Source organism: Salvelinus fontinalis, chromosome 25 (genome assembly GCF_029448725.1).
Source record: "Salvelinus fontinalis isolate EN_2023a chromosome 25, ASM2944872v1, whole genome shotgun sequence".
NCBI lineage: Eukaryota > Metazoa > Chordata > Actinopteri > Salmoniformes > Salmonidae > Salvelinus > Salvelinus fontinalis.
In genome coordinates, this window is record NC_074689.1 from 21,341,525 (window position 1) to 21,359,983 (window position 18,459).

Sequence of the window (18,459 nt, forward strand, 5' to 3'; positions counted from 1 at the left end):
CATGAAGTTGGGCACAATGCACAGTTTGACTACAGGCTACTGATATTATCTGGGGTTGTTTGACATTCAAAATGACACATGCTTAGTTCCACACTGAAGGACAGGACGCATCAGTTGTCACAAAAGATGAGGTATTTTCAGAAGGTAGAATAAAAAATAAAATAAATAATGTGCAACTGGCAATTCGTAACGTTTAAATCGATGTTCTGACAAATGCATGCTACATTTGGATCGGTTTGGGGTCTGCTGACCAATACACTAGTATCTTAAACATTTGAACCAGGGACCGATGCGTATCGGAGAATCGTTACATCCCTAGGAATCGGGTGTGTTAATGTTAGTGCTAGAGCAAATACAAAACTGTGCTCCCCCTAGGGTCCCCAGGACTAGGATGGAGAAACACTGACACAAAGCCCCTTAACTAGGTATGGACCCCCTTACCAGAAACACATGATGTACACCTATTACATATGTATGTGTTTGTGTGTCCTTGAGAGTGTGTGTGTTGTCCCTGAGCGGCAAATTTGTTTACTAAAGATGACTGGATGTTCTGAGACAGGAAACTCAGCTCAGCTAAACGCTGCACCTGCTAACTAGGTCACCTTTCCCACCAGGGGGGAGTGTGTGATCACAGCGGGTGTTGGTGTGGGTGTGTGTGTGCGTTCGTAGGTGTGTGCGTGTTACACACTCCTCTCTGATTCAGAATCTCAGAGAAAGACACACACCTGACACACACATTACTTCCTGCCCGCCGTCAGCAAACACACACATACACACTGACACTGTTCTTCAGAGATCAAAGTGGTCTTCCCGTCATCCATCATTCCACCCCCTGTAGCTCCATACCGCCGTCATGCTGAGAATGTCTCTCCTTCTTCCTCTGTGTGTGTGTGTGTGTGTGTGTGTGTGTGTGTGTGTGTGTGTGTGTGTGTGTGTGTGTGTGTGTGTGTGTGTGTGTGTGTGTGTGTGTGTGTGTGTGTGTGTGTGTGTGTGTGTGTGTCTTTCTGTTCTCTATCCTTCTGTCCTCTCTAGCCTTTTATCCTTCTGTCATTTCTATCCTTCCATCCTCTCTATCCTTCTATCCTCTCTATCCTTCCATCCTCTCTGTCCTTCCGTCCTCTCTATCCTTCTATCCTCTCTATCCTTCCATCCTCTCTGTCCTTCCGTCCTCTCTATCCTTCCGTCCTCTCTACCCTTCTGTCCTTGTATCCTTCTGTAATCTCTATCCACTCTGTCCATCTGTCCTTCTGTCATCTGTTCTTCTGTCCTCTCTACCCTTGTCTTCTCTAGCCTTCCGTCCTCTCTATCATGTTATCCTTCTGTCATCTCTGTCCTCTCTGTTCTCTCTGTCCTTCTGTCCCCTCTATCCTTGTCTTCTCTAGCCTTCTGTCCTCTCTATCATGTTATCCTTCTGTCATCTCTGTCCTCTCTGTTCTCTCTGTCCTTCTGTCCTCTCTATCCTTGTATCCTTCTGTAATATCTATCCTGCTGTCCTCTCTAGCCTTATGTCATCTCTAACCTTTTATCCTTCCGTCCTCTCTAGCCTTCCGTCTCATCTAGCCTTTTATCCTTCTGTCCTCTCTATCCTTTTATCCTTCTGTTATCTGTCCTCTATTCTTCTATCCTTCTGTAATCTCTATCCTTCTGTCATCTCTCTCCTTCTGTCCTCTCTAGCCTTATGTCCTCTCTATCCTTCTGTCATCTCTCTCCTTCCGTCCTCTCTAGTCTTCTGTTCTCTCTAGCCTTCTGTCCTCTCTAGTCTTCTGTCCTCTCTAGTCTTCTGTCCTCTCTAGTCTTCTGTCCTCTCTAGTCTTATGTCCTCTCTAGTCTTCCGTCCTCTCTAGCCTTATGTCCTCTCTAGCCTTCCGTCCTCTCTAGTCTTCTGTCCTCTCTAGTCTTCTGTCCTCTCTAGTCTTCCGTCCTCTCTAGCCTTATGTCCTCTCTAGCCTTCTGTCATCTCTAGCCTTCGGTCCTCTCTAGTCTTCTGTCCTCTCTATCCTTCTGTCATCTCTCTCCTTCGTTCCTCTCTAGCCTTATGTCCTCTCTAGCCTTCTGTCCTCTCTAGTCTTCTGTCCTCTCTAGCCTTCTGTCCTCTCTAGTCTTCCGTCCTCTCTAGCCTTATGTCCTCTCTAGCCTTCTGTCCTCTCTAGCCTTCTGTCCTCTCTAGTCTTCCGTCCTCTCTAGTCTTATGTCCTCTCTAGTCTTCTGTCCTCTCTAGCCTTCCGTCCTCTCTAGTCTTCTGTCCTCTCTAGCCTTCCGTCCTCTCTAGTCTTCTGTCCTCTCTAGTCTTCCGTCCTCTTTAGCCTTCCGTCCTCTCTAGTCTTCTGTCCTCTCTAGTCTTCCGTCCTCTTTAGCCTTCCGTCCTCTAGTCTTATGTCCGCTCTAGCCTTTTATCATTTTTTCCTCTCTAGCCTTCTGTCCTCTCTAGTCTACCTTCCTCTCTAGCCTTCCGTCCTCTCTTTCCTTCCGTCCTCTCTAGTCTTATGTCCTCTCTAGTCTTCTGTCCTCTCTAGCCTTCCGTCCTCTCTAGTCTTCTGTCCTCTCTAGTCTTCCGTCCTCTTTAGCCTTCCGTCCTCTCTAGTCTTCTGTCCTCTCTAGTCTTCCGTCCTCTTTAGCCTTCCGTCCTCTAGTCTTATGTCCTCTCTAGCCTTTTATCATTTTGTCCTCTCTAGCCTTCTGTCCTCTCTAGTCTACCTTCCTCTCTAGCCTTCCGTCCTCTCTTTCCTTCCGTCCTCTCTAGTCTTATGTCCTATCTAGTCTACTGTCCTCTCTAGCCTTCCGTCCTCTCTAGCCTTCCGTCCTCTTTAGCCTTCCGTCCTCTCTAGTCTTCTGTCCTCTCTAGTCTTCCGTCCTCTTTAGCCTTCCGTCCTCTAGTCTTATGTCCTCTCTAGCCTTTTATCATTTTGTCCTCTCTAGCCTTCTGTCCTCTCTAGTCTACCTTCCTCTCTAGCCTTCCGTCCTCTCTTTCCTTCCGTCCTCTCTAGTCTTATGTCCTCTCTAGTCTTCTGTCCTCTCTAGCCTTCCGTCCTCTCTAGTCTTCTGTCCTCTCTAGCCTTCCGTCCTCTCTAGTCTTCTGTCCTCTCTAGTCTTCTGTCCTCTCTATCCTTCCGTCCTCTCTAGCCTTCCGTCCTCTCTAGCCTTCCGTCCTCTCTAGCCTTCCGTCCTCTCTAGTCTTCTGTCCTCTCTAGTCTTCTGTCCTCTCTAGTCTTATGTCCTCTCTAGCCTTCTGTCCTCTCTAGCCTTCCGTCCTCTCTAGCCTTCCGTCCTCTCTAGCCTTCTGTCCTCTCTAGCCTTCCGTCCTCTCTAGTCTTCTGTCCTCTCTAGTCTTCTGTCCTCTCTAGCCTTCTGTCCTCTCTAGTCTTCTGTCCTCTCTAGCCTTCTGTCCTCTCTAGCCTTCTGTCCTCTCTAGCCTTTCCTCCTCTCTAGTCTTCTGTCCTCTCTAGTCTTCTGTCCTCTCTAGTCTTCTGTCCTCTCTAGCCTTCCGTCCTCTCTAGTCTTCTGTCCTCTCTAGCCTTCCATCCTCTCTAGTCTTCTGTCCTCTCTAGTCTTCCGTCCTCTTTAGCCTTCCATCCTCTCTAGTCTTCTGTCCTCTCTAGTCTTCCGTCCTCTTTAGCCTTCCGTCCTCTCTAGTCTTATGTCCTCTCTAGTCTTCTGTCCTCTCTAGCCTTTTATCATTTTGTCCTCTCTAGCCTTCTGTCCTCTCTAGTCTTCCATCCTCTTTAGCCTTCCGTCCTCTCTAGTCTTCTGTCCTCTCTAGCCTTTTATCATTTTGTCCTCTCTAGCCTTTTATCATTTTGTCCTCTCTAGCCTTTTATCATTTTGTCCTCTCTAGCATTTTATCATTTTGTCCTCTCTAGCCTTTTATCATTTTGTCCTCTCTAGCCTTTTATCATTTTGTCCTCTCTAGTCTTCCGTCCTCTCTAGCCTTCTATCCTCTCTAGCCTTCTGTCCTCTCTAGCCTTCTATCCTCTCTAGTCTTCCATCCTCTCTAGTCTTATGTCCTCTCTAGCCTTTTATCCTTCCGTCCTCTCTAGTCTTCTGTCCTCTCTAGTCTTCTGTCCTCTCTAGCCTTTTATCATTTTGTCCTCTCTATCCTTCTGTCCTCTCTAGCCTTTTATCCTTCCGTCCTCTCTAGTCTTCTGTCCTCTCTAGCCTTTTATCATTTTGTCCTCTCTAGCCTTCTGTCCTCTCTAGCCTTTTATCATTTTGTCCTCTCTAGCCTTCTGTCCTCTCTAGCCTTTTATCATTTTGTCCTCTCTAGCCTTCTGTCCTCTCTGGCCTTGTATTCTTCTGTAATCGCTATCATTCTATCCTCTCTCTCCTGTCCTCTCTCTCCTTCTGTCCTCTCTCTCCTTCCATCCTTTCTATCCTTCCTTCCTTTCTACCCTTCTGTCCTCTCTAGCCTTCTGTCCCATCTAACATGTTGTCCTTCTGTTCTCTCTATCATTTTGTCCTTCTGTCATCTCTGTCCTCTCTATCCTTCCGTCCTTTCTATCCTTCTGTCCTCTCTACCCTTCTGTCCTCTCTGTCCTTGTATCCTTATGTACTCTCTATCTTTCTATCCTCTCTGTCCTTCTGTCCTCTATCCTTCTGTCCACTCTACCCTTCGGTCTACTCTATCCTTCTTATCCTTCTGTCCTCTCTATCCTTTTATCCTTTTGTCATCTCCTCCCTTCCGTCCTCTCTACCCTTCTGTCCTCTCTGTCCTTGTATCCTTATGTAATCTCTATCCTATCTGTCCTTCTGTCCTCTATCCTTCTGTCTTCTATCCCTCGGTCCTCTCTACCTTTCTGTCCTCTCTACCCTTCTGTCCTCGCTATCATTTTGTCCTCTCTAGCCTTCGGTCCTCTCTACCTATCTATCCTCTCTATCCTTCTGTTCTCTCCACCCTTCTATCCTCTCTATCCTTTTGTCCTCTCTATCCTCGTATCCTTCTGTCCTCTCTATTCTTCTGTCCTCTCTATCCTTCCGTCCTCGCAATCATTTTGTCCTCTCTGGCCTCCTGTCCTCTCTAGCCTTCTGTCCTCTCTAGCCTTCTGTGCCCTCTAGCTTTCTGTCCCTTCTAGCCTTCTGTGCCCTCTAGCTTTCTGTCCCATCTAGCCTTCTGTCCTCTCTAGCCTTCTGTCCCCTTTAGCTTTCTGTCCCATCTAGCCTTCTGTCCTATCTAGTCTTTTATCCTTCTGTCATCTGTCCTTCTGTCCTCTCTATCCTTCCGTCCTTTCTATCCTTCTGTCCTTTCTATCCTTCTGTAATCTCTATCCTTCTATTCTCTCTGTCCTTCTTTCCTCTCTATCCATTTATCCTTCTGTCGTCTCTATCCTGTGTCGTCTCTATCCTTTTGTCCTCTCTATCCTTCTGTCCTCTCTATCCTTCTGTCATGTCTATCCTCTGTCCTTTCTAGCCTTCTGTCCTCTCTATCCTCTGTCCTCTCTAGCCTTTTGTCCTCTCTATCCTTTTATCCTTCTGTCCTCTCTAGCCTTCTGTCCTCTCTATCTTTCTGTCCTCTCACTATGTCTTGTCTGTCTGTCCGTCTGTCTGTCTGGGTCAGCGTGTTCGCCTGCCATTCCACCTAAATGACATCATTAAAGCCAGACAGTGGTTTGAGTGCACTGTGTTCCTCTCTCCATCTCCTTCATTTATGTTGCCTTTCTCCGTCTCTCTCCTCTCATCCACAAATCTATATGGATCGCTTCTCTCTCTCTCTCTCTCTCTCTCTCTCTCTCTCTCTCTCTCTCTTTCTCTCTCTGTCTCTCTCTCTCATTCTCTCTCTCTGTCTCTCTCTCTCTCATTCTCTCTCTGTTTCTGTGTCTCTATTTCTCTCTCTCAGACATCTTCAGGAGGCTAACAGGGCCCTAGAGGAGGAGCTGAGGAAATTGGGAGATGAGGGGGAGGAGAAGGAGAGAGAGATGGAACGCTTAAAGGTAAATGAGAGGAAGAAGAGAGAGATGTTCTAGACTGAGAAAGAGGGAGAAAAAAGAAAGAGGAAAGAAAGATGTAGAATTTCTGTAGTTGACATATGCACAGTTGTTTGTGTATAACATTTTGTACCCCCCCACCACTCTTCTAATTGTGTCTGTCTCTTTTAGAAGCCTTTGGTCTAACCACACATGCCATTTAGTCTCTGTAATATGTCATATTTCCCAATACTTTGATCAGACAATGGTAACAGCATCTGAGTCCTATCACTCTGTCTGATATGTCAGCAGTGGGTCTGTGCCTGAGGCATACAGCCACCAAACACCTGTCTCAACACTAATGACCCTAATGACCGGAACTCAATCAGAATCACACCAGTGATTAGTATAGAACATTGTAGAATAGAACAAAACTCCACATGGAAAATAGCGCCGATAAGACTATCGTCGCCTTAGATTAATATTTAGCTTGTCATTTTTTCCGTAGGCCCAGGTTCAAGACCGGGGTCAACAGCAGGAGGAGTAAGTACCGACTGTCTGTGTGTCTGTTCTCTGTCTGGACACGGTGTGTGTGAGTGTGTGGTCATACATGTGTGTGTGTATACTCCCAATCAGTCACCATAGTAGATCACATCCAGACACAGGCGTTTCATACACTCAGGCTGCTTATTCCCCAGCAGCTGTTAATGATGTTATTACCAATGAAAAGTTGTGAATGGGATAATGACATAAGGGGGGGGGGGTGTACTGCCAATTAAAAGACCCTTAGGCGATGCCACCTGTGTCTGTGTGTGTCATGACCTACCCACACACACACACTGAATAACTAACTCATGCTGAGTCTTTAACAATGATAAGTCTCTGACCAGAGTCCTCATTGTTGTCAGATTAAGTTTCATCTGTAGTGGAGAGGTTAATCTATTAGTTTCATTAAAAGGATGAAAGAATGATGGACAGATGGGATGGTTTTGGGGGGCAATAGAGGTACCTGCCTGAAGCAATCCTCCCCAAACCTACACACACACACTACCAATCACCCCCCACCTTGACCCCTTGGGTCCCCCTTGTTAACGATGCATCCCTCCACCACGCCCCCTCCTCGTCCCCTAACGAACCAACAGGCTTTATTTCCAAACTGATCTTATTTGTTTGGACTCCTATTGGTTTCAAACACATTTCAAAGCTGTCAGTCATTTTAATGATATTATTAAGGGCCCTGACAGAAAGGTGAATCACATCTCTTTGTCTTTCTGAATAATTGCTACAGAGGCCGAGAGAAGAGATTCATATAGATGTGTAGATGAGGGTTTTTGATGGGGTGAATATATTAATGTAGACTGAGATAAGATGCAGTGAATGAAGCTGTCTTCTATTGTCTCTTATTATGGGAAAACCCCTTCATGTCATTATTACAATTTCCCCATAGCATATATGAATCGGAATACTTGCTATATGAGAAGTGATATTTGCATGGCTGTCATATACCTATTGGCCTACACATGATTAGGATCATGCATTATGAAGGAAGTCTCTAGGGATACGGTGGTATAATCATGACAGTGATCAACCTAGTGAAGAGTCAGTTATTAGAAATATTTTCTGAAATCCCTCTCTAATCATTGGTTATTCCATGATGATTACAAAGCTTGCTATATACAGCCTCTATACCACTATATGCTGTGTAATATAGGCTACGTAGTACAATATACTTTTACCAGGATCATAAAGTTCACCCATTAAGCTGTATATTTATTGATTTTGGACAGAAAACGAGGAGAGAAGATTAAGCATGAGAGGGGAGGAAAAGAGAGGAGTAGAGGGGATGAGAGGAGAAGGAGTGAGGAGAGGAGGAGTGAGAAGGGACGAGAGGCGAGGATATTTTTACATTTTAGTCATTTAGCAGATGCTCTTTTCCAGAGTGATTTACAGTTAGTGTATTCATCTTAAGATAACTAGGTGGTACATCCACATACCACAGGAATAGAAAGTACATGTTTCCTCTATCGTAGAGTCAGAGCTAGGGGGGGGGGGGTCGAAGTGAGGAGGATTTAATATGATGATTGAAGAGGCGGGGTTTCAGATGTTTTTGGAAGATTGGCAGGGACTCTGCTGTCCTAGCTTCAGGAAGAAGCTGGTTCCATGACTGGGGTGCCAGGACAGAGAAGAGCTTGGACTGGGCTGAGCGGAAGCTGCCCTCCCATAGGAGGGGATGGCCAAGAGACCTGAGGTGGCAGACCGGAATGCTCAGGTTGGGGTGTAGGGTTTGAGCATAGCCTGAAGGTAGGGAGGGGCAGTTCCTCTTGCTGCTCCACAGGCAAGCACCATGATCTTGTAGTGGAAGCAAGCTTTGACAGGAAGCCAGTGGAGTGTGCAGAAGAGCCGGGTGACATGAGAGAACTTGGGAAGGTTGAAAACCAGGTGGGCTGCAGCAGTCTGGGTAAGTGTCAGGGGTTTGATGGCACAAGCGGGGAGCAAAGCCAACAGCGAGTTGAAGTAGTCCGGACGGGAGAGGACGAGTGCCTGGATTAGGATCTGCACCCGCTTCCTGTGTGAGGTAGGGTCGTACTCTACGAATGTTGTAGAACATGAACTTGCAGGAGCGGGTCACTGCTTTGATGTTTGCAGAGAATGACAAGGTGTTATCCAGGGTCACGCCAAGGTTCTTTGCACTCTGGGAGGGGAACGCTGTGGAGTTGTCAACCGTGATGGAGGTATTTGAGCAGGCAGGCCTTCCCCGGGAGGAAGAGCAATTCCGTCTTGTTGAGCTTGAGGTGGTGGGCCGACATTCCTCACCAATTCATCCCTGACCACTGGCTGCATCCCCTCTGACATCCAAGTTGACATATCTGCCAGGCACGCAAAGATGTGTCGCCACCTGGTGTCAGAAGGAAAGTAGTTGAGTGTCATCCACATAGCAATGACAGAAGACTGTGTGAGGATATGATGGAGCCGAGTGTCTCGGGGTGTATAGCGAGGAGAGGGCCTAGAACCGAGCCCTGGGGGACACCAGTAGTGATAGTACGTAGTGCAGACTCAGATCCTCTCCACATCACCTGGTAGGATGCAATCCAAGAGTGTGCAGAGCCTGAGACGCCCAGCCCTGAGAGGAGGATCTGATGGTTCATGGTGTCAAAGGCAGCGGATAGATCTAGGAGGATGAGAACAGAGAAGAGAGTCAGCTTTTGCAGCGTCCGTGACAGAGAAGAGCAGTCTCGGTTGAGTGACCCGTCTTGAAGCCTGACTGGTTAGGGTCAAGAAGATCGTTCTGAGAAAGATAATGAGAAAGTTGATTAGAGACAGCACGCTCAAGTGTTTTGTAAAGAAAATGATACAGGTCTATAGTTTTTCATGTCAGATGAGTCGAAGGTTGGTTTCTTGAGGGGAGCAACTCGGGCCATTTTGAAGTCAGAGAGGATGCAGCCAGTGGTCAGGGATGAATTGGTGAGGCAAGTGAGGAATGGGAGAAGGTCTCCAGAGATGGTGTGGAGAAGGCAGGAGGGGATGGTGTCGAGCAGGCAGGTTGTCGGGCGGCCAGACCTCACTAGTCGCAGGATGTCATCTGGAGAGAGAAGGGAGAAAGAGGTCAAGGCGTAAGGTACTTCTGTGTGAGTGAGACCAGTGGTCTCAATGGTCTGAGTGAATGAGTAGCATTATGTCATGGCTGAGTTGACAAAGTTGTCCACAGAGAGGGGGGGGGGGGGGGGGGGGTAGAGGATTAAGGAGGGAGAAAGTGGAAAAGAGTTTCCTAGGGTTAGAGGCATACGCTTGAAATTTAGTGGTAGAAAGTGGCTTTAGCAGCGGATACAGAGGGAGAGAGAGGAGGGAGAGTAGGGAATGAAAGGTTGATAGGTCCTCCGGAAGTTTAGTTTTCCTCCGTTTTCGCTCAGCTGCCCGCAGCCCTCTTCTGTAAACTCGCAATGAGTCACTCAGCCACGGAGCAAGAGGGGAGGGCCGACCCAAGCGGGAGGAAAGGGGGCGGTGCGAGTCATAGGATACGAAAAGGGAGGAGTGGCAGAATCAGGAGACAGGAGGATTTAGCAGAAAGGAGAGATTATAGGATAGAATAGGAGAGTAGTGGGAGAGAGAGAGCAAGATTGTGACGGCGCATGACCATCTGCATAGGGGCCGAGTGACATGAGTTGGAGGAAAGGGAGACAGAAAAGGAAAGTAGTGATCAGTGACCTGGAGGGGGGTTGCAGTGAGATTAGTAGGTAAGCAGCCTCTAGTAAAGATGAGGCCAAGTGCATTGCCTGCCTTGTCAGTGGGAGGGGATTGGGAAAGGGTGAGAAGTGGAAAGAAATTAATCGAAGGCAGACGTCGGGAGGTTGAAGTCGCCAAGTACTAAGAGCGGTGAGCCATCGTCAGGAAATTAGCTTATCAAGGTGTACAACTCATTGAGGAACTCTCCAAGGGCACCTGGTGGGCATACTGTTAATCTTGAGTGGACAAGTGACAGTATGGAATTCAAATGAGGAGAAACAGGTAAGAGAGGGAGAAAATAGAAAATCTCCACTTAGGACAAATGAGTAGACCTGTGCCACCACTATGACGACCAGATGATCTTGGACTATGAGAGAAAACGTAGTCAGATGAAGAGAGAGCAGCTGGAGTAGCAGTGTTCTCTGGGGGGATCCATGTCTCTGTCAGGGCAGTACAGTCAAGGGACTGAAGTGCAGCATAGGCTGAGATGAACTCTAAAAGCTGCCCGAGACCCAGAGTTCCACATGGGTTGTGCGCGCAGGGTACACTAAATTAGAAGGGTTGCAGCCAAGGGTTGGGGAGCGACTGTAAAGCCTACAGGGAGAGGTGCGGACAGGTATAGAGACACACACACACAGTTGACAAAGCTACAAAAGAGCAAAATGAGAATCTGTAAACAACTAGTGGTGTGAAGCCTTCCTCTCTTTCTTAATAACTCGGCAGAACAGTCTTTGTTTCGGCAACGGTCTTATTTTTGCAACATGACCGCCGCTGAGAAACAAGGGGAGATTGAAGAACTAACACTAATTGCTAATTGACTAGCAGAGGTGGAGAGAACACTTCCCTGTACTACTTGCTGATTGAAACCACTCCTCCCCCAATACAGCCACTGATTACCAAAACAAGTCGCCCTGCCCCTTGATCCTGGTTGATGGGTCAACAACTATCTGCAAATGATGATCAGGCAGCAGTTCACACACCATGTAGACCCCTGGGAAGACAGGCAGCACTTAAAGTAGATAACCCTAGCTAGCAAAAATACAGTACTAGACAACAACAGATAAAGAGACAAAAAATCCTTCTTATCACACCTGGAGATATCAGGAGTCCTCTAGCTATAGAATGAAGCATGCAGGATATGAAGGATATGAGAGAAGCAAGGAGACTAAAACCCCTGAAAGCTCTTCTTCAGTCTAAACGGGCAGGAGAGAAGATGAGAGGAAAGAGTGAAACTAGGCCTTAAATATATATTTCTCTCTCTCTCCCACTCTTTCTCGCTATCTGTCTTTGTCTCTCTCCCTCTATCTCTCTCTCTCTCTTTCAATTCAATTCAAGGGGCTTTATTGGCATGGGAAACATGTGTTAACATTGCCAAAGCAAATGAGGTAGACAATACACAAAAGTGAAACAAACAAAACGAATTAACAGTAAACATTACACATACAGAAGTTTCAAAACAATAAAGACATTACTAGTGTCATATTAAATATATACAGTGTTGTAACAATGTACAAATGGTTAAAGCACACAAGTTAAAATAAGTAAGCATAAATATGGGTTGTATTTACAATGGTGTTTGTTTTTCACTGGTTGCCCTTTTCTTGTGGCAACAGGTCACAAATCTTGCTGCTGTGATGGCACACTGTGGAATTTCACCCAGTAGATATGGGAGTTCATCAAAATTGGATTTGTTTTCGAATTCTTTGTGGATCTGTATGATCTGAGGGAAATATGTGTCTCTAATATGGTCATACATTGGGCAGGAGGTTAGGAAGTGCAGCTCGGTTTCCACCTCATTTTGTGGGCAGTGTGCACATAGCCTGTCTTCTCTTGATAGCCATGTCTGCCTACGGCGGCCTTTCTCAATAGCAAGGCTATGCTCACTGAGTCTGTGCATAGTCAAAGCTTTCCTTAAGTTTGGGTCAGTCACAGTGGTCAGGTATTCTGCCACTGTGTACTCTCTGTTTAGGGCCAAATAGCATTCTAGTTTGCTCTGTTTTTTTGTTAATTCTTTCCAATGTGTCAAGTAATTATCTTTTTGTTTTCTCATGATTTGGTTGAGTCTAATTGTGCTGTTGTCCTGGGGCTTTGTGGGGTGTGTTTGTGTTTGTGAACAGAGCCCTAGGACCAGCTTGCTTAGGGGGCTCTTCTCCAGGTTCATCTCTCTGTAGGTGATGGCTTTGTTATGGAAGGTTTGGGAATCGCTTCCTTTTAGGTGGTTGTAGAATTTAACGGCTCTTTTCTGGATTTTGATAATTAGTGGGTATCGGCCTAATTCTGCTCTGCATGCATTATTTGGTGTTCTGCGTTGTACACGGAGGATATTTTTGCAGAATTCTGCATGCAGAGTCTCAATTTGGTGTTTGCCCCATTTTGTGAAATCTTGGTTGGTGAGCGGACCCCAGACCTCACAACCATAAAGGGCAATGGGCTCTATGACTGATTCAAGTATTTTTAGCCAGATCGTGATTGGTATGTTGAAATTTATGTTCCTTTTGATGGCATAGAATGCCCCTCTTGCCTTGTCTCTCAGATCGTTCACAGCTTTGTGGAAGTTACCTGTGGTGCTGATGTTTAGGCCGAGGTATGTATAGTGTTTTGTGTGCTCTAGGGCAACGGTGTCTAGATGGAATTTGTGGTCCTGGCGACTGGACCTTTTTTGGAACACCATTATTTTGGTCTTACTGAGATTTACTGTCAGGGCCCAGGTCTGACAGAATCTGTGCAGAAAATCTAGGTGCTGCTGTAGGCCCTCCTTGGTTGGTGACAGAAGCACCAGATCATCAGCAAACAGTAGACATTTGACTTCGGATTCTAGTAGGGTGAGACCGGGTGCTGCAGACTGTTCTAGTGCCCGCGCCAATTCGTTGATATATATGTTGAAGAGGGTGGGGCTTAAGCTGCATCCCTGTCTCACCCCACGACCCTGTGTGAAGAAATGTGTGTGTTTTTTGCCAATTTTAACCGCACACTTGTTGTTTATGTACATGGATTTTATAATGTCGTATGTTTTACCCCCAACACCACTTTCCATCAATTTGTATAGCAGACCCTCATGCCAAATTGAGTCGAAGGCTTTTTTGAAATCAACAAAGCATGAGAAGACTTTGCCTTTGTTTTGGTTTGTTTGGTTGTCAATTAGGGTGTGTAGGGTGAATACATGGTCTGTTGTACGGTAATTTGGTAAAAAGCCAATTTGACATTTGCTCAGTACATTGTGTTCATTGAGGAAATGTACGAGTCTGCTGTTAATGATAATGCAGAGTATTATGTTGGCGCATATTCCACGGTAGTTATTGGGGTCAAATTTGTCTCCACTTTTGTGGATTGGGGTGATCAGTCCTTGGTTCCAAATATTGGGGAAGATGCCAGAGCTAAGGACGATGTTAAAGAGTTTTAGTATAGCCAATTGGAATTTGTTGTCTGTATATTTCTCTCTCTCTGTCTCTGTCTCTCATTCTGTGTTACAGAGCTTCTCCCTCCAGCTGCACTAAAACAGCTAGGGGCACTTGTGTCACATCTGTCTGTCAGCTCCAGTCTCTCAGCGGAGCCAGAAGGTCGTTAAATTACCACCAATACCATCATGTTCTTAATTAGCACCACAGTCATTCCAGATGAGGATTAGAGGGAGGGAGAGGAGAAGGGATAGAGTGGTGGAGAGATACAGAGAGTGAGCAGGAAAGATGAATAGATATGACACAGAGAGCAAGAAAGAGGGATGAATGAAAGAGCCAGAAAGCGAGAGAGACAGAAGAACGGGGGAGAGAGAAGAACGAGGGGAGAGGGACAGGGAGAGAGAGAGGGACAGGGAGAGAGAGAGGGACAGGGAGAGAGAGAGGGACAGCGAGAGAGAGAGGGGCAGGGAGAGAGAGAGGGGGACGGGAGAGAGAGAGAAGGACAGGAAGAGAGAGAGGGACAGGGAGAGAGAGAGGGGACGGGAGAGAGAGAGTGGGACGGGAGAGAGAGAGGGACAGGGAGAGAGAGAGGGACAGGGAGAGAGAGCGGGACAGGGAGAGAGAGAGTGGGACGGGAGAGAGAGAGGGACAGGGAGAGAGAGCGGGACAGGGAGAGAGAGCGGGACAGGGAGAGAGAGAGGGGCAGACGGGAGAGAGAGAGGGGGAGAGCGAACTCGTTAGTGTTTGTTCTGTGGCGATGTCAGCTTGTCTCCAACGCTAATGACTGTAATTATACACACACTGATTGGGTTAGGCCTATAATTACACATTCACACACACATACAAACACACCCACTCTGAAACACACAGTGACACTTACACACACAAACAAATACACATAAGTGTATACAGGCCCAGTGCCAAACACACAGCAACTAAGCGTGTTCCACTGGTTTAAGTGTGTGAACATAAATCTATCAGCCTCAGCATCCTCTTTCTATGTGTTGATGAGATGTTTTACAACCTGATGAAGGCTCTGGTTCAAACCAAAACAACATGTTGGGAAACATAAAGATAAAAGAGGGTTTCTGTGGACATTGTTAAACTCTCCATATCACTTTCAGGACAGTTTTGAAGAGGTATTCCAATAGCTTTATTTATATTCCTGATAACACAAACAGCTTTTTAATCACATGATATGCATGGATGTTAACCATTATGAATAACGCACCAATATCCATGCAGATGTGTGCTATTCTGTGACAAAACATATGAGTTATTCACGTACATGTTTATCACAGGTAATACATGTCCCATATAGGTATTTAAAACAGCTTGACTTCCATATAACCCTGGAGAAGGTACAGGGTTCTGAATGCAGGTGTTCTTCTCTAATGAACCTATTGTTGTTTTAAGTTTAAGTCATTATTGTCCTATATGTACCCGTTTATCCACCCCACTTAGCTGTTTAATATTGATTGAGATAAAGCAGGTCGATGTGGTTCATGAGACTACATTTCAGACACAGTATCGCTGTGACTTCTGATCTACCTTCATCTTCATAATGGGCTCCTAGCATCTAGGCTTCTTCTTTAAGTTGTTGCTAATAGGGGGTGTGTGTGTGTGTGCGTGCGTGCGTTTGTGTGCGTGCGTCCGTGCTCACTCGCACGTGTACGTATAGAGATTGTTATTCGTTAGCAATATGATGACTACGTTAAACAAGTCAACCATGATCCCCTGCCTTTTCATTCACTGCTCTTTATCAACATGAGATACAGACCCTTAGTTCCTCTTGACAAGAAAATGAAGATTGTGGTCCACTGCAGTAGTCTAATAGGCCAAGGAGTCTTGGCTTGACGAGAGGGCTAGTAAAAGTATTTACAAGGCTTGCATGCTAATGTTACTACCCTCCTAACTGGACCCATCGGTGCATGAAAGCCACAGCACAGTACTGGGAGAGTACTGACACACACACACACACACACAAAGTCAGTACAGGCAACCATTATTTTACTGTACGTCGTTAATTTAATGGACATTCCTCACTCAGTCTCCGAGGATCTGGAGATATCAGAGGGAACATTTGTTTGTAATTTCCCAAAAATGTAAATAAATTGTTAAATGTCTTATATATGATTTAATGAATTGTGGAATCCATTTAGCTCCGTCCTCCATCTATGTTCAGAACATATTTTGATGGGCTTTATCAAGATGTTTGCCAATTTGTTGTTCTTTGCCCTGAATTTGTAAAGCAAAGTAAATTTGATGAAGACATTTTGTTAGACAAGTGCACATGTTTATCATTGAAATATCAGCTTTATACTTTTCAACTCTGTTATGGAGAAAACGGAGGTCAGACAACAAAATTGTCTGTATTATATATCATCTTTATAATGTTCTATCTTCATCATTATCATTGCTATCAACTTTATCATCATTAGACGGTGTGTAACAATGTTTAACAGTGTTCTTTCCTCTGTGTGTGTGTGTGTGTGTGTGTGTGTGTGTGTGTGTGTGTGTGTGTGTGTGTGTGTGTGTGTGTGTGTGTGTGTGTGTGTGTGTGTGTGTGTGTGTGTGTGTGTGTGTGTGTGTGTGTCTGTGTCTGTGTCTGTGTCTGTGTCTGCGCGCGCGCAGGGAGAGGGAGAGCTTTGTGACCACCAACCTGAGTAGGATCCAGTACATGCAGGTCAGACTGAGAAGCAACCTGGAGGCTATAGGCTTGCTCAACAAACAGGTAAGAACACACACACACACTGGGTCCATCTGGCCCAACACACACACACACACTGGGTCTATCTGGCCCAACACACACACACACACACACACACTGGGTCCATCTGGCCCAACACACACACACACACTGGGTCCATCTGGCCCAACACACACACACATACTGGGTCCATCTGGCCCAACACACACACACATACTGGGTCCATCTGGCCCAACACACACACACATACTGGGTCCATCTGGCCCAACACAGACACACACACATACTGGGTCCATCTGGCCCAACACACACACACAGACATACTGGGTCCATCTGGCCCAACACACACACACACAGACCAGACCAGCCCACCTGCTGTGTAGTGCAGACTGAAGAAGAAGCCCTAAAGCATCTGACATCAAACACACACACATCCATTTCCTCTTCCTCTGAAGGAGGGAGGAAAGAGAGAACCAATCTCATCAGTAGATAACGGTGACGTTTCTTCACCACTAAATGATTCTCTTTCATGCCAGAGAGAGGGAAGTATCAATATAGTGTTGTAGCCCATCACTCTCTGACGGGGAAGAAAAATGGTATGCTGGGATAAAAGACAGAAAGGAAGAACAGAAGAATCTCCTGACCAAAAGAGAAGTGCACCGTCGTTTATCTGGGTTGTCACTTCACAAGAGAAATGGTCAACAAATCCACAACGTGCAGGAAGATGTTTATTTCCTCTTCTTGAACAAAGCTTCTAGAATCATTCACCTGGCTGTTGTGAATATTTTGGGTTTGAAAAGTATCAGCAGCATGTCAACTGTTTTGCTCTTGAGTTGTTTAGTATAGTTAGAGCCAGTGTTGTAGTACTCAAATCCAGTCTCGATATCACATATTGAGCATCTTGGTCTCGGTGTAGGATACATTGGTACTCGGTCTTGATTTGGACAGTGAGGACTGGTAATTTCTTTACGAGACCAGCTGATTAAAAAAATGTATTATCAGCTTCCATTCAGTCAGCGCATAAAATCGCTTTGCCAGGCCAAATATATACACTCCTTTCTTGAAACATGAATATCTTATGGCCTATTGAAACCTGGGATTCCTACTTTACTCATAACATTACTGTCCTTTACTTTCATTACATTTCCTTGACTCGCTGGTAGGGTAGAGTGGTGGAAATGGTAGGAAAGTTGTGTGCTCACTATTAGTAAGAGGAGACAGGGGGAATTATAACAGTCTTTATATCTATTATAGTGGCAGTGGAGAACATATTGGACTTTCAGTGTGTGACAGGTTAGTACAGTGGAGAACCTGCTGGACCTTCAGTGTGTGACAGGTTAGTACAGTGGAGAACCAGTTGGACCTTCAGTGTGTGACAGGTTAGTACAGTGGATAACCGGTTGGACCTTCAGTGTGTGACAGGTTAGTACAGTGGATAACCTGCTGGACCTTCAGTGTGTGACAGGTTAGTACAGTGGATAACCTGCTGGACCTTCAGTGTGTGACAGGTTATAGTACAGTGGAGAACCTATTGGACCTTCAGTGTGTGACAGGTTAGTACAGTGGAGAACCTATTGGACCTTCAGTGTGTGACAGGTTATAGAACAGTGGAGAACCTATTGGACCTTCAGTGTGTGACAGGTTAGTACAGTGGAGAACCTATTGGACCTTCAGTGTGTGACAGGTTATAGTACAGTGGAGAACCTATTGGAACTTCAGTGTGTGACAGGTTATAGTACAGTGGAGAACCTATTGGACCTTCAGTGTGTGACAGGTTAGTACAGTGGAGAACCTATTGGACCTTCAGTGTGTGACAGGTTAGTACAGTGGAGAACCTATTGGACCTTCAGTGTGTGACAGGTTAGTAAAGTGGAGAACCTATTGGACCTTCAGTGTGTGACAGGTTATAGTACAGTGGAGAACCTATTGGACCTTCAGTGTGTGACAGGTTAGTACAGTGGAGAACCGGTTGGACCTTCAGTGTGTGACAGGTTAGTACAGTGGATAACCTGTTGGACCTTCAGTGTGTGACAGGTTAGTACAGTGGAGAACCTATTGGACCTTCAGTGTGTGACAGGTTAGTACAGTGGATAACCTGCTGGACCTTCAGTGTGTGACAGGTTAGTACAGTGGAGAACCGGTTGGACCTTCAGTGTGTAACAGGTTAGTACAGTGGAGAACCTATTGGACCTTCAGTGTGTAACAGGTTAGTACAGTGGATAACCTGTTGGACCTTCAG

General features: G+C 45.9%; 1 protein-coding gene across 4 annotated transcripts in view; it reads left to right on the forward strand.

Annotated features, from left to right (window-relative positions):
- The window catches only part of LOC129822972 (trichohyalin-like), a 156,121-nt gene that overhangs the window by 127,027 nt on the left and 10,635 nt on the right, over window positions 1-18,459 (forward strand). For 3 of the 4 annotated variants that reach the window (XM_055881585.1, XM_055881588.1, XM_055881587.1), the window contains 3 exons: window positions 5,828-5,921; window positions 6,403-6,437; window positions 16,145-16,244. In XM_055881585.1, coding sequence (XP_055737560.1) covers window positions 5,828-5,921; window positions 6,403-6,437; window positions 16,145-16,244 — 229 coding nt within the window. The remainder of the gene's footprint in view (window positions 1-5,827; window positions 5,922-6,402; window positions 6,438-16,144; window positions 16,245-18,459) is intronic. The other variant, XM_055881586.1, reaches the window with a different exon arrangement.